The sequence below is a fragment of the Neolamprologus multifasciatus genome, chromosome 9, assembly GCF_963576455.1.
Source record: "Neolamprologus multifasciatus chromosome 9, fNeoMul1.2, whole genome shotgun sequence".
NCBI lineage: Eukaryota > Metazoa > Chordata > Actinopteri > Cichliformes > Cichlidae > Neolamprologus > Neolamprologus multifasciatus.
Window position 1 is genome coordinate 15,818,885 of NC_140447.1, and position 12,775 is coordinate 15,831,659.

The 12,775-nt window shown below is 40.9% G+C and overlaps 1 protein-coding gene across 1 annotated transcript; it reads right to left on the reverse strand.

The window, feature by feature from the left end:
• Nucleotides 1-1,810: 1,810 nt before the first annotated feature.
• LOC146511305 (palmitoyltransferase ZDHHC20-B-like) lies at nucleotides 1,811-12,744 on the reverse strand. The gene is made up of 14 exons (XM_085172579.1): nucleotides 12,588-12,744; nucleotides 11,557-11,583; nucleotides 11,095-11,189; nucleotides 10,858-10,978; nucleotides 10,698-10,767; nucleotides 10,578-10,610; nucleotides 10,188-10,308; nucleotides 9,548-9,583; nucleotides 9,168-9,300; nucleotides 8,834-8,960; nucleotides 7,397-7,486; nucleotides 7,198-7,310; nucleotides 7,059-7,106; nucleotides 1,811-6,881 (listed from the first exon to the last, which is right to left on the reverse strand). Exons 1-13 carry the CDS (start codon nucleotides 12,703-12,705, stop codon nucleotides 7,063-7,065), a joined length of 1,128 nt encoding a protein of 375 aa, XP_085028705.1. The 5' UTR covers nucleotides 12,706-12,744; the 3' UTR covers nucleotides 1,811-6,881; nucleotides 7,059-7,062.
• Nucleotides 12,745-12,775: the final 31 nt, after the last annotated feature.

Below are 12,775 nucleotides of genomic sequence, written 5' to 3' on the forward strand. Positions count from 1 at the left end.
AATACCTGTTTTGCTTTAGCTTCACTGGAGATCAGTTCCAGTGGTTCTAATGCAGCATTCTCTTGTAATCTAAAGCTAAAGCTGCTGTTTGGAATCCGGCCCATTTTGAGTAACACTGCAAATAAAAATGTCACGTTTAATAATCTCCTTATTTGAATTTGTTAAAGGGCAACTCTGCTGGGTTTTACACACTAGACTACACTTGCGGTCAGATGTTTACTAGGGGTGCAACGATACTCGTATCGATATTGAACCGTTCGATACAGTGCTTTTGGTTCGTAAGCATATGTATCGAACAATACAAAAATTTTTATTTATTTTATCAACTTTTCTTCTGACGATGCTGTCTGTGTTGAGAGCTCAGTGGATCTGCGTTCGACTACTCCGCCTAGGCTGCACTGTCGACTGCAGATCCACTGAGCGCAGCACAAGCTAGCAAGACAGAAGCTAAGCTCGTTGCAACATGGCAAATTGAACCTCATTCAGATCTGGCCTTTGGAACTATTTTGGTCTTCATGTGACGTATGACCCTGAAGGTAAGCGCGTCATGGACAAAAGTAAAACAGTATGTTGGATGTGCCACGCAATGCTCAATTACATGGGTGGGAACTACTGCGTTAGCGCAGTTAGCTTGTTAACGTGTTCGCCGTCCAGCCCCACGCACGGGCGATCCGCGGTAGCTTGTTAACGGAGATTTGCCGTGTTGTGGCGTTAAGGTCATTTCAGATTAACGCTGACAGCACTAGTGGGAACACAATGAATATGACTGCACATTTACGCCGACATCATCCTAGTGCAAAGATAAGTGGAAGCAGACAAAAACAGCAAGCACGCATGCTACAAACTTTACCCGAGTCATTTAGACAGCCGTTAGCACATGATTCTCCTTATGGGGACCTGATATGTTTAATATGCTGCTGAGAATATAGCCCAGAAGAAGCGTATAGTATAGCTTTTATTTTGTAAAGAGACATTTCTCTGTAATAAACTCTCTTTTCCAAAGATGAGTGATTTCTCGATCAGATAGATTTATTTTTTATTATTTTGTTGTTTCAGCAACATTACATTTAAAAACTGTACTTTTGAGTTAAAATATATATTAATAATTTTAATAAATGACAAATTAAAAAAGCATGAACATTTTTTTGTATCAAAAAAATATCAAACCGAACCGAAGCGTGAATTTTGTGTATCGTTGAACCCCTAATGTTTACATACACTTGTTATGGGCATTGATGTCATGCTAATTTTGTGTTCTTAACACTTTCTTTGAACTGACCTTTTTCCAGGGTGGGATGGTTTTACAGCACACATCTCTATTGACTGTGTGCAAGAGTTTGAATTTATTTTGGATTTTCTCCAACGGGGGTCAGTTGTATGCATACAGACTCATATCTTAATTTTTTCAACAGGGTTTGGGGAGACCATTCTAGGAGCTTAATGTTAGCCAGCATTACCCATTCCAGTTTTGATGACTGTTTGGGATCATTGTCCTGCCCAACTCAAAGTTTCATCCACGTAGCTGTTGATTCGAGTCAAAGCTAAGGAATTTAGAAGAATTTAGAAACTTTTGTCAAGAAGACTTTGTGAATGAAGTCAAAGTCAAGAATGTGAGTGTCAAGAGTGTCAAGAATGGCTTGTCCATGTGGGCAGCTGCAAATTTCAGTCGAGCTTGAAGGAGTTGATTTTGGAGCAGGGGCATCTGTTTTGGTCAGCACCCTCTCACCCTCTCCAAGGTGATGTAAAAGTCTCGTCGCTATGAACTGTGATGCTGGCATTCCAGGAGTTTCCAGTTCATGGCAGGCTTGAGCCTTTGTGGTTTCTGAACATCCTTACCAATTTCCTCTCATCTGAGGGTAACAGTTTGGGTCTCCTTCCTGACCTTGGCAAAGTGGTGACACATCAGAATAACTTGTAATTACATGGAATTGTTTGATAATATTGGAATCTGCAGTTTTTTGGAAAAGGCTCTAAGAGATCTTCCCAGCGTGTTTCTTCACTAAGATCTATTATTTTTGGACCATCGCATTGTTCAGAGTTTCTGTCAACCCAACAAATGCGAGGGAACAACAGTCAGTTGTGATCACTAATTTAGAAGTGCAGGTATGTCAATGACAACACAGTGAAATTTAAAACCTAAGAAGCACAGGGTTTCATCAAACACATCATCTCAGTGCACAGAAACATCATGCTCTCCATGGAGCATACCTTTCCTGGCCTACACAGACACGCCTCTTCTTTGACTCCCCTACTTACTGAAACACAAATAAGTTATCAGGGCCTTACACCACTAGGCATAGAACGTTCCCTCCTAAACACCCTCCTACACACACACACACACACACACACACACACACACCATGAAAGCCTTTAAAATGTGGCTATCTACTATCCTGACTATAAGTCAGTGAATAAACATAGAAAGGAACCTATGACATTGAAGAGACTTTTCTCCAACCATAATATCCTGGTGCACAGTCCAGTGAGGAGTATCCAGTGGCCAGCTGAGGAGACAAATGAAACACTTGAACAGCAACACCAAAGCAAGGCTGCAAGACCCGATCACATTAGTCTTAGGGTCCTGCAGCGTCTCTACAACCTGCTGCAACATTGTGAGAATCGTGTTTTTTGTTTGTTTGGTTTTGTTTCTGTCTTTCCGCCATTGTCAATACAATCCAACAACTTCTGCTGAGTGAGGGACTGCTTGCATTGGGTGTCACTATTTCCACTGTCTCCTGGATTGCTGACTGTCTGTCAGAGTGGCCTCAGTTTGTACAGCAGGGGGAGTGAGGAAGTTATTCAGGAAATTAATCATACCTGTCTCTATCAAACTGTACAATAACTCGCATGAGCACCCCTGTGAGGCATTAGGTTCCACACGCATGGTCTGTTATTAGACCATCTTGCAGCCGGTTCCTAGATTGAATGCACATTTAAAATGTATTAATCTGATTTGCACCAGTCTCTTGCACAATCTCAGTTTTGTTTTTACTCTTCTTTAACTTAAGTTTTTTTTTTAATCACTGTTGATTATATATTTATATCTTGCATTATATTACAGTGTAATGCCATCACTAAGAGCCTGTGGTATTTTTATTTCAACTATGATGATAGTGTAGTGTAACACAAATAATTTCCCTTGTGGGATCAATAAATTACCTACTTACCTCACAAATAAGCCAAGCTTGGGACCATGTGACCCTTGCAAGTCAGGGTGGGTCAACAACTCAGGACCCCCAACAAGGTGACAACCCCACTAGATGTTTCGCACCTGGGATTCCATTTTAGATCAGAGGCTGAACTTCTTTAAGAATCAAATATAGAAGTCCATCTGCCTTCAACTCAAGCTCATAAGACGACCGTGACCTGAGAACCTACATAAACATGCTGCATATGAAAAATGAAAAACAGATGCACAAAGTAGTAAATTCTTTTCAAGTGATATCACTTGAGACCTTATGTTGGAAAACAAAACACAGGCTTAGTAAGATGCGAGTTCCCTGGAACTCTGCAGCTTTCCTTTTAACACCCAAGCACACGTGGGGAGGTGACTTCCAGCATTCCTGATCACGCTGAACAGATTTCCAGGATTTTCAATCCTACATTGATGGGAAACTTCGAAGCAAGAATTTGTCATCTACCAATCGGAAGGTCTGTGGGCAAGCTACTGAATCCAGAGCTGCTCCCAATGCATTCATCAGTGTGAGTGTGTGAACGAGTGTTAGATTACAGTGATGTGGGCATGACTGGGTGAATGAACCATCTAGTAAAAAGTGCTTTAAGTTCTCAGAAAAAAAAAAAGTATAATGCTTTGAGCTTTTTAGAAAAACATTTATTGTTATTTTCACGTTAATTGTGTAGAGGCATGTACTTCATTCACAAAATAGGAACAGTAAAATTAATCAGACAAGAAAAATATATGCTGTCTTCTGTTTTCTTACATTATCAATATATATATACATACATTGTAAAATAGGACATTGTAACAAAAAAGAATCCAGAATGTAGCAAAAAGCAAGTTATGATGGCTACATCTGCACTGCACCATGAACACAGATGTAACGTGTTGTCAGTCTAAAAACAAAAAAGAAAAGAAAAGCTGATATTAGACTGAGGTTTTCAGATCCTTCTTCCATTGTCAAAGGAGTTTTTATGGCTTTATTTATAGAGTTGAAATGACACAGCTAGCTATAGTTAAAAACAAAAACAAACAGCGACTTTTATAACACCATAAACCCCGTTATCATGGTAAAACATCTTTACAGAAGTTAGGCGCCATGCTTTTGAGCATTAATCAGGTATCATCGCTGCACGGAAGCTTCTGTCCGAGACCACAATATTACAAAAGAACACTCACTTAAGCATTACAAAACACACACACACACACACACACACACACAGGCGCACTTTAGTCTCAAGGACAAACAGCCCAGAGAGAATACAGGCATTTTCAAAACAATAGGACAAGTCCACACTTTTAGAATCAGTGGCTGTAAATGATAAGTGGAATTAGCCGAGCTCCCTATACACGATACAAAAATGTCTTCTTATTTTTAAAGTTTAATTTCTTGAAAGTTTTGAGTGCGATTTTTAGAAAAGATCTACATATAATCAGAACATAACCTTGGCTTGGATCATGATCTTAGAAATTAATTTAACCTGCTACCTTTTTTTTTGTTTGTTTTGATTCAACCACAGTGTCATTATACAATAGTGAATATTCTCCAATAACTGCTCTGCAAAAAGAGTTATTATAAATATACTTGGGCTCAAAAGGTCAAAGATGATTGGAGGATTCAAGAAGTAAACAAGAAGTTGCTGTTTTGTTGTTGTTGTTTTTTTTAAAAACACTCATACCTTTACTGTCCCGTCTGTGATACATTCAGCACATGTTACAATAACACCAACACGTTGTACATGATAGAAACAGCTGTAAACTTGTACACCACCAGTGTCTGGTTGGATATATTCAGCAGGAGGCTTTTCCAGCAACACTCAGGGATGTGATCAGAGGTGTGAGGAATGGCAGACATCAGGAATTTGCTGCATCGCCTTACAATGCTGCCCTTAAACAATAACATTTCTTGGAAAAGGAACTCACTCCTGAACAATTGTTATTTGGTCATGCTGACAAATGTGAGCAACACTGTCTTCTGGGTATTAAATACACTTTCCTTACAGATTTCCGCAGACCCCGTGAGTAAATTCCCAGATGTTACACACTGACACGGCACAGGAATTACACAAGCTCACGCTCAAGATAACAACAATGAGCCGATTCCAAAATACAGACATCCACACATGTGTACAGCAACAAGGTGAGCAGAGGCTGTAGCTCTATAAGAGGGGTTTAATTCACTTTCAAATTAAATCCAGATGAGTTATTACAGGAATTTAATGCATATTAAAGGATATTAAGAAAGCGATTTAAACTGAAAGTGAAGTGAGCCCCGAGGAAGTGATGTAGTGATATCAAAACACACACACACACACACACACACACAAAAGAAAAGACATTTAGCTGAATGAGAGTGGACAAACAGGACTCTTGTCTCCACCTGCTGGCCAGTACTTGGTATTGCACGGACATCATGACCCACAGCAGGTCGAGCAACAAATAAATGTACAAAATATTGCGCCACGACTACTGTTGAATTCAATTTGGTTATGATGAGATTGGCCAGTGAGGTTAGGATAAAGCTAATATGTTGTAAACACTTCAGGTTCGGAGGTCAGAGCTCCTGACAGGCCAGCCCTTATTTGGCAGAGTGTTGGTGTTCTTTGTAAAGGTTGAAGCACTGAGTTGTAGAAAAACAGGCTGTGCACATTGCGGGCTAAGAATCATGGATCAGCCGAAGCAGCAGGTTTTGTTTTTTTTCCTTTGACACAAGCGGGCCATAAAAAACACAAAGCTGATTCTTTTAGTCTGTTAGTAGGAAAGAAGAAAACTTACTGCCACTTCAACTGTTACACACAATCTCTCTCTTTCTCACATGGACACACACACACACACACACACACACACACACACACACACAATACATTATATTGAAAAAAGGAGAAAAAAAAAATCAAATGATCGACCAACATCCATAACACCTTTTTTTAAACTTTTTTTTTGTTTAAATAAAAAAAAAAAAAAAGCAGCACTTTTTTCATTGATGGATAATCTACAAAGTGCAAATGCGCCATCTTGTGCTCTGATGGATTAAAAAAAAAAAAAAAAAAAAGTCTACCCAAAACCTGGTTAGTTTTCCTTGTTGTGCACGGATTCACCGTGTGGTGGAGTCTTCTGTAAGATAGTCCAGGTTTGTTGGGAAGCATCCATCTCAAGAGGTGTCAATCATTGTTACGCGTATACTCGTTAAAAAAAATGAGACAACATCAGACTCAAGGGTAAATCGATGCATCTCCACATCGTGTACTGCCTCTCTAAAAAACCAAAAACAAACCAAAAAAAGCTGTTCCAGGCTCTCCTCACTGCAGCTTTGTATCTCCAAGTCTTGGTGGACCTGGGAGGCTTTCAACAGTAGCACTGATTCACTTTAATGCGGTCCTCGTCAATAAATACTTCAATTGTGAGAGGTAAAAAAAAAAAAGCAACAGAAATATGTATACAGTATACTGTTAGTATGTGTGTGTGTGTGTTTATGCGCATAACTGCGAACAACCTTGTCTCATGTCTTACGAAGAGAGGTGTGAGATGCGTTCATGACACTGCATGTGGAAATGCTAATGCCACGGAATACATGACTGTGATAATGGACTGCATTTCCATAGTTACTGTGAATGGATTTAAATGGGCATCTGCTGGCAGACTGCTGAGAAACTGAACTCTAGCTTTGCTTAAGGCATCGTAGTAGATGACTGAGGTGGTTCTCCTGTGGCAGGAAAGAAACAAAAAGAATATATATATATATATATATATATATATATATATATATATATATATATATACATATATTTATTACTTACACAAAGCAGTTCTATCTGGAAAAGTCAGATTGACCATTAAGCCAGAGCTACAGACTCGCTGAGAGGTGGCTGACTGTGATTACCTGGTTAGGACTCGCTCTCCATTGAGATTGTAATGGTTTCGCTTTCAGCTGTGAAGACAAGCAGAACAGAATACGTGATAGAATTTACATCAACAGCTCAGCCTTTCTATGTAATAATAACACCCCTGCTGGGAATCACCTGATTTGAGGGTGTCATTTGCCAGATGGTCTCCGATGTTATTAGCATGCTGCTCGTTGCTCAGGAGGCGATTCTGAGACTCGCTGAGTGGACTCACGGTGATGTCAGCAGTGCTGGAAAAATTAGCTGCCATTAGCTCCATTTTTCTCAAAACAAAAGCCCTATCAGAAGCTTCTACTATTGCACCGAGATTTAGCACCTTTTACTGGGCTCTGACTGCAGCGTCACTGTGGCCTGCTCCACGTCGGTGTTGACCAGTCGGGTGGGGAACGTCAGACCATCTCCCTGGCTGCAGTAAGCAAGCAGAGAAACTAAAGATTAAGAGCTGTCAACTGATTAAAAAAAAAACCCAAAATACGTGAAGCTGAACTTCCTCAGGAGCTGCTGCAACCACAGACTGTATATAAAAGATGGACACACCATAATGTTACAAACTGTTCTGCAGACTGCTGTTTTAAAGGCTCGACTTTAGCATCTGGCACTTGTACTTTATAAACCAGATGCAACAAGTGATAGGTGGAGCCTGCTTTATTTTATTTTCATACTCTAATGTGAAAGTATTTAATACAAAAAAGCATTATTTTGTATTAAAAATGGCTTGAAATTAGCACGTGTAGCCATAATTTAACCTGAAAACACTTAGACATTTTGTTACAGACTTCTATTAAAAAACAAAAAAACCCAACAACAAGCAACTTGAGTTGCTGCCCCCTGCTGCCCATTACAAAAAAAATGCAGGTTTAAGACACTCCAGATTCACTTTTCGAACCCATATAGTCTATGCTGCAACAAAGTTAGGCTTATATTTAAAAGAATAACATCACAGCTTTAGCTTTTACTTCAGTATTTAAACAATTATACCAGATTCTTCAGGTTTTGTTTATTTAACACAGAAATCCTGGTCTTCCTGGTTCTGTTGTGCATCTTTTCCGTTAGTACCTACTCAGATCGACTCACCACAACTCAGACTGACTGGTTTTTCCATTACAATCAAGTACCACTAAATGTGTGTGGTTGTTGTCATAGCAATGTGGCCAAGGGTCCTGTGACTTAATTAGTATGCAACACGAAGGCAACAACTTTGCCAGGTTTCAAAAATGTCGGTTTCAGTTTTTGGTAACAATACACTCTCATGACTCATCTTTTGACGCCATTGACCAGCCAATCGGTGGCATCCAGTCTGACAACGTCACATTTTAGTACCTGCTGTTTGTTTAGAACCTCGGCTGAGCAGGTACTATTTTAGTATCTGGTACTATGACCTAATGGAAAACTCTGAAAATCGGGGCGCACTGTGGTGAGTCGATCTGATTAAGTACTAATGGAAAAGGGGCTTTAGATCTCCTCTGTCTGAAAGATACTCCTGGATATTTCCCTTATTTCTCAAGCGGTCGGCACGGCAGATTGAAGTACACATGATTTAGCACACACTTTACACTGGATACCCTTTCTGATGCAACTCATTTATCTGGGCTTGGGATCTGCGCTAGGAATACACTAGCTTGTTACCTTCAGAGGCTTGGGTTTTGTCTCCTCCCGGGAATCTTTTGTGTGTACGGCAAACCACAACACTCCCTTTAATGTCTGTCTCTCTCTCTCTGTGAAAGTTTTTTCTCGCTCTCTTTTTTTTTTTTACCTTGTGAAGACGGGCAGCAGCCAGTACTTCTTCTGGTCACCAAAGACCTGAGCAATATTCTTTCGGAAACCCAGAGAGAAACCATTTTTATCAGAGCCTGTCCTAAAGACTGGTGCTCTGAATGCCTCTGCAGGGTAAGAGGAAAATGAAAAGAGAAAAGGCAGACAGAGGGGAAAGAGAACTGTTAGACAAACACTAAAGGAGGGGAACAAAACTCTGTCCCTAGCAGCAAAGTTATTCCAGTGATAATGATGACAAAAAATGACATTCAACTTGACAAACTGTTAGAATATTTGAAATCACTGCTAGATATTAAATACAAGGAAAACGATACCTATTGTCGACCTGTTCTTCCCTACAAGCCAAAGGTGGTAGCTGAAGAGGGACAAAATACTGATGCAGAACATGGCGGCCACAAAAAAAAGAAACAAGACGTGGAATTTGGCAGGCGTGTCTGTCAGCTCATTCTAGGGGGAGAGACGGGAGAAGAGGAGAGTCAGGCAGCCATCAATAACAAATTCACATCGGAGATATTTCTGGAAATGCAAGAGCAATGACAGAGAGCTGATATAAACAAAAAGAAAAAAAAGGCAGAGAAATGACTTTAAAAAAAGTCTCATGTGAGCCACTTCACTTGCATGCACATCACAAAAACAACGACGAGGACGGTGGGGGAGGGGGGAGGGGGTAGGCATCGGAGGATGGCTGCGTTACCTTTGGGCAGTTTTCTGCCGATTTCCTGCGGCAAAGCTTTAGTACAAACAGAAACAAGAGTGGTTAGCAACACCAGGAGAGAACAGACGGGAGGGGAGAGCACTTAGAAATCAGGAGGCAAATAGAAGTCAAGGCCAAGTTGGGTGGAAAAGTGGGGAGCTGCGGGGGAGGTGAATGAAAGAGAGTGGGTTGAAAGAAAACTGTGCCCGGACTGGCAAGAAACAAAGGGATAAAAGAGGAAGAGATGAGAGAAAATTGAAGTGAAACAGCTATGAGAGAGAGAGAGAAAGGAGGTGTTTGCGGGCACATGAGTGGTGTGACTGATGGCTCCGATAGTGGAAAGGGAGGCAGAAAAAGAGAAAAGATCCGAGAACAATGAGCCAGTGTGCGAGAACTGGGGATAACAGAAAGGGGAAACAGAGGGGTAGGGCGGGGACCGGTCAGAGGGTGAAGGGTGAGAGAGGACAGAGAAAACAGAGGAGCGGCACAGCGCAGCACAGGAGAGGTCAGCGCCATGCACAGCCAACTCAAGAGATGCTCATCCTGGCTACGACGTGCCACCTGATTCTGCATCTGTGTCACACATTCACTCCATGCTGTGGGGCGAGTGGGCATAGCGTGTTGGCGCGTCATTACTCACTGTCCAGAATTTAATGAAATACTGCAGGACGGTGGCTGCAATGAACAAACAGTACACCAGCGAGTAGGCCAGGAAGAGGATGAAAAACTTGTAGTTGGAGAATCCCACACAGTTGTTCACCCTGCAGACACACAAACACCACATTTGGATGCAGCTTCCTTTCTGGTGCAGAAACCTTATCAAAGTTTGCAAAAGGTGGAGGCTACTGGTGAGGTAGCACCAAACAAATGGCATCATCAAGCAGTTTCTGAAAAGGTGTAGCAACGTGTCGTAATTTAAGGTATGTTAGTTATAAAGCGTGAGAACAAAGTAAAATGAACTTCTGTCTAGAAAGCACTTTATTCTTGGTTAACTAACTCAATGCACCAACAGGATGTGGCTCTTACATACCAGGGACAGTGATGATCCATCTTTAGCACACACCTGCCAAAAAAAATAATAAAAACAAAAGATTAACTTTAAAAAACTGAAGAGTAAGAGAAAAAAATTAAGGAAAGAAGATTCCCTTACATGTCACATGCTGAGCAGTGATGACATCTGTCTGGCTTGATAACTTGACAGCGGTCACAGTAGCGGATCGCTGCAATAAATTAGCACAACAATCATCATGATAACACAATTCCAAACAGAACAGATTCATTCTCATTTACATTCAGTGACACAGACGTACCGCCAGCGCCTGTGCGGGTGTACAGAGGGAGGCTGCTGGCAGCTCTCCACAGGATCTCTTGCTGGGACTCTGGCCTCTCCTCCTTCTCATAGCGTTCCTTTTCAGCCTTGGGGAGGCAAAACTGGAGGGAAGGGAGCAAAATACCTTTTTTAAGCTGCCATTTACTGCAGCAGGGGATTACACACAGGCAGACAGAGCAGGCTTGTTTTGTTTTGGAGGATTGGATTAGTGTTATACCTCTTTGGAAGGGTTAGCAGGCTTGGTGAAGATGGTCTTCCAGTAAGACCACACAAACATGACGAATGAGAGGTGGAAGAAGATCAGGTAGACAACTGGAGGGGGGAAACTGAGCATCAGGATCAAGGACATACGCATTGATATGTGGGTTATATAAGGAAATGCCACTGTAAGGCAAAACATGGCCTAAGAGCAAAAAAAAAAAACTATGCCGTTAATTAATTAGAGAGGAAAGCTAGTAGTTTATGGTGGATGAGGAGGAGCTGCTGGGCTACAAGCAGGCCAACCTCAGCGCTTTGAGAGGAAACAATTTCTGTGCCAGCCTTTTCTTTAAAAAGCCAAGTCTACAGAGTACTTTTCCAGAAACTTAAGTAAGATTATGCCAATAAATAAGTCTCAGCTCAGTAAAATTTCATTTACGATTTATTAAACAAACATTGTTTGATGTCCTGGGACACTTACTCTGCTCTCCTATGCTGGGGATCGTGACTGCAAAGAGAAAACACAGACAATATATGTCAGATATTATATATACTGATAAACGTTTATACATTATGGTGGAAACAACCATATCATTTATCCACACTGTATTCACTTCTACAAAGCATGCTTTTCAAAATACTGATACTGTACATGAGTAACGAATTAATTAAAGGGTTGGCATGTTTTACAGTTATCCATATCAGAAATTAATCAATTAACTACCGCCCCCTGCCCCCTTAATTAAGAAAAAAAGTTTTCCCCTATGCGTGTAACCAGTTCCCATATTTACGCCAACATATCTGATAAAAACCAAAAGAAAACCAGTAGAAACTTTCACCTAGTCGTTTATCTAATAATAAATAAATACATAGTCACACCTCACGAGCACAGCAGCCATGTAATCTTTTATATTTCCCCATTAATCTCCTACACAATGTTGTTAAGTGTACCTTTTTTCCATTTCCAAATAGTTAACAAAGATTAAGTTTTAGGAGCTGACTAATAAAAATACACATGTTGAATTTTTCACAGCTGAATTACAGCACTTAGACACAACCTTACATGAATTTATGTATATTTTTTGGGGAGGGACAATCCGCAACTATTGCCTTAAGCCAGTTTAATTAAAAGAGCCATGTTGTGTGGTATTTATATGTGTCAGTCAGTCAAATACCGTTTATTTCTCCATCCACACTCATCTAATTTCACATAAAACCACAGAGACGAGACGGGTAGCTTTATCATAAAAAAGACAGCACAGTGCTAGTTTTTCTTTGACTAAAACAGTCCTCTTTTGAATATATGGCAACCCAGGCGATGGCAACCAACATAAAATTAGCTGGATCTAGATTTGGACGGGTTTGCCAACACCTTTGTTGGGCTGCAGTTCATTTACTTCCTGCTGGCCAGCAGCCGCCGCTGTGTTTGTGTGTGTTGTCAGAAAATATGGTTAGCACCGGCTTTTAAAGGCCCTAAAAGAAGCGACAAACAACGACGAGGTCTCTACTTACATATACAAAGCTCCACCACGTAAGCGTAGTACGACCAGCAGACGACGAGCGCGATAAAAATCACAGGTATCCATGCTAAGCCCCGTTGACAGCATCTCAGTACGTGTGTGGGCGCCATCTTTCCCCCTCTACTGTGGAGAAGGGAGTGTCGACGGGTGACGTCACGATAACAAAAATTGTGAAACAGG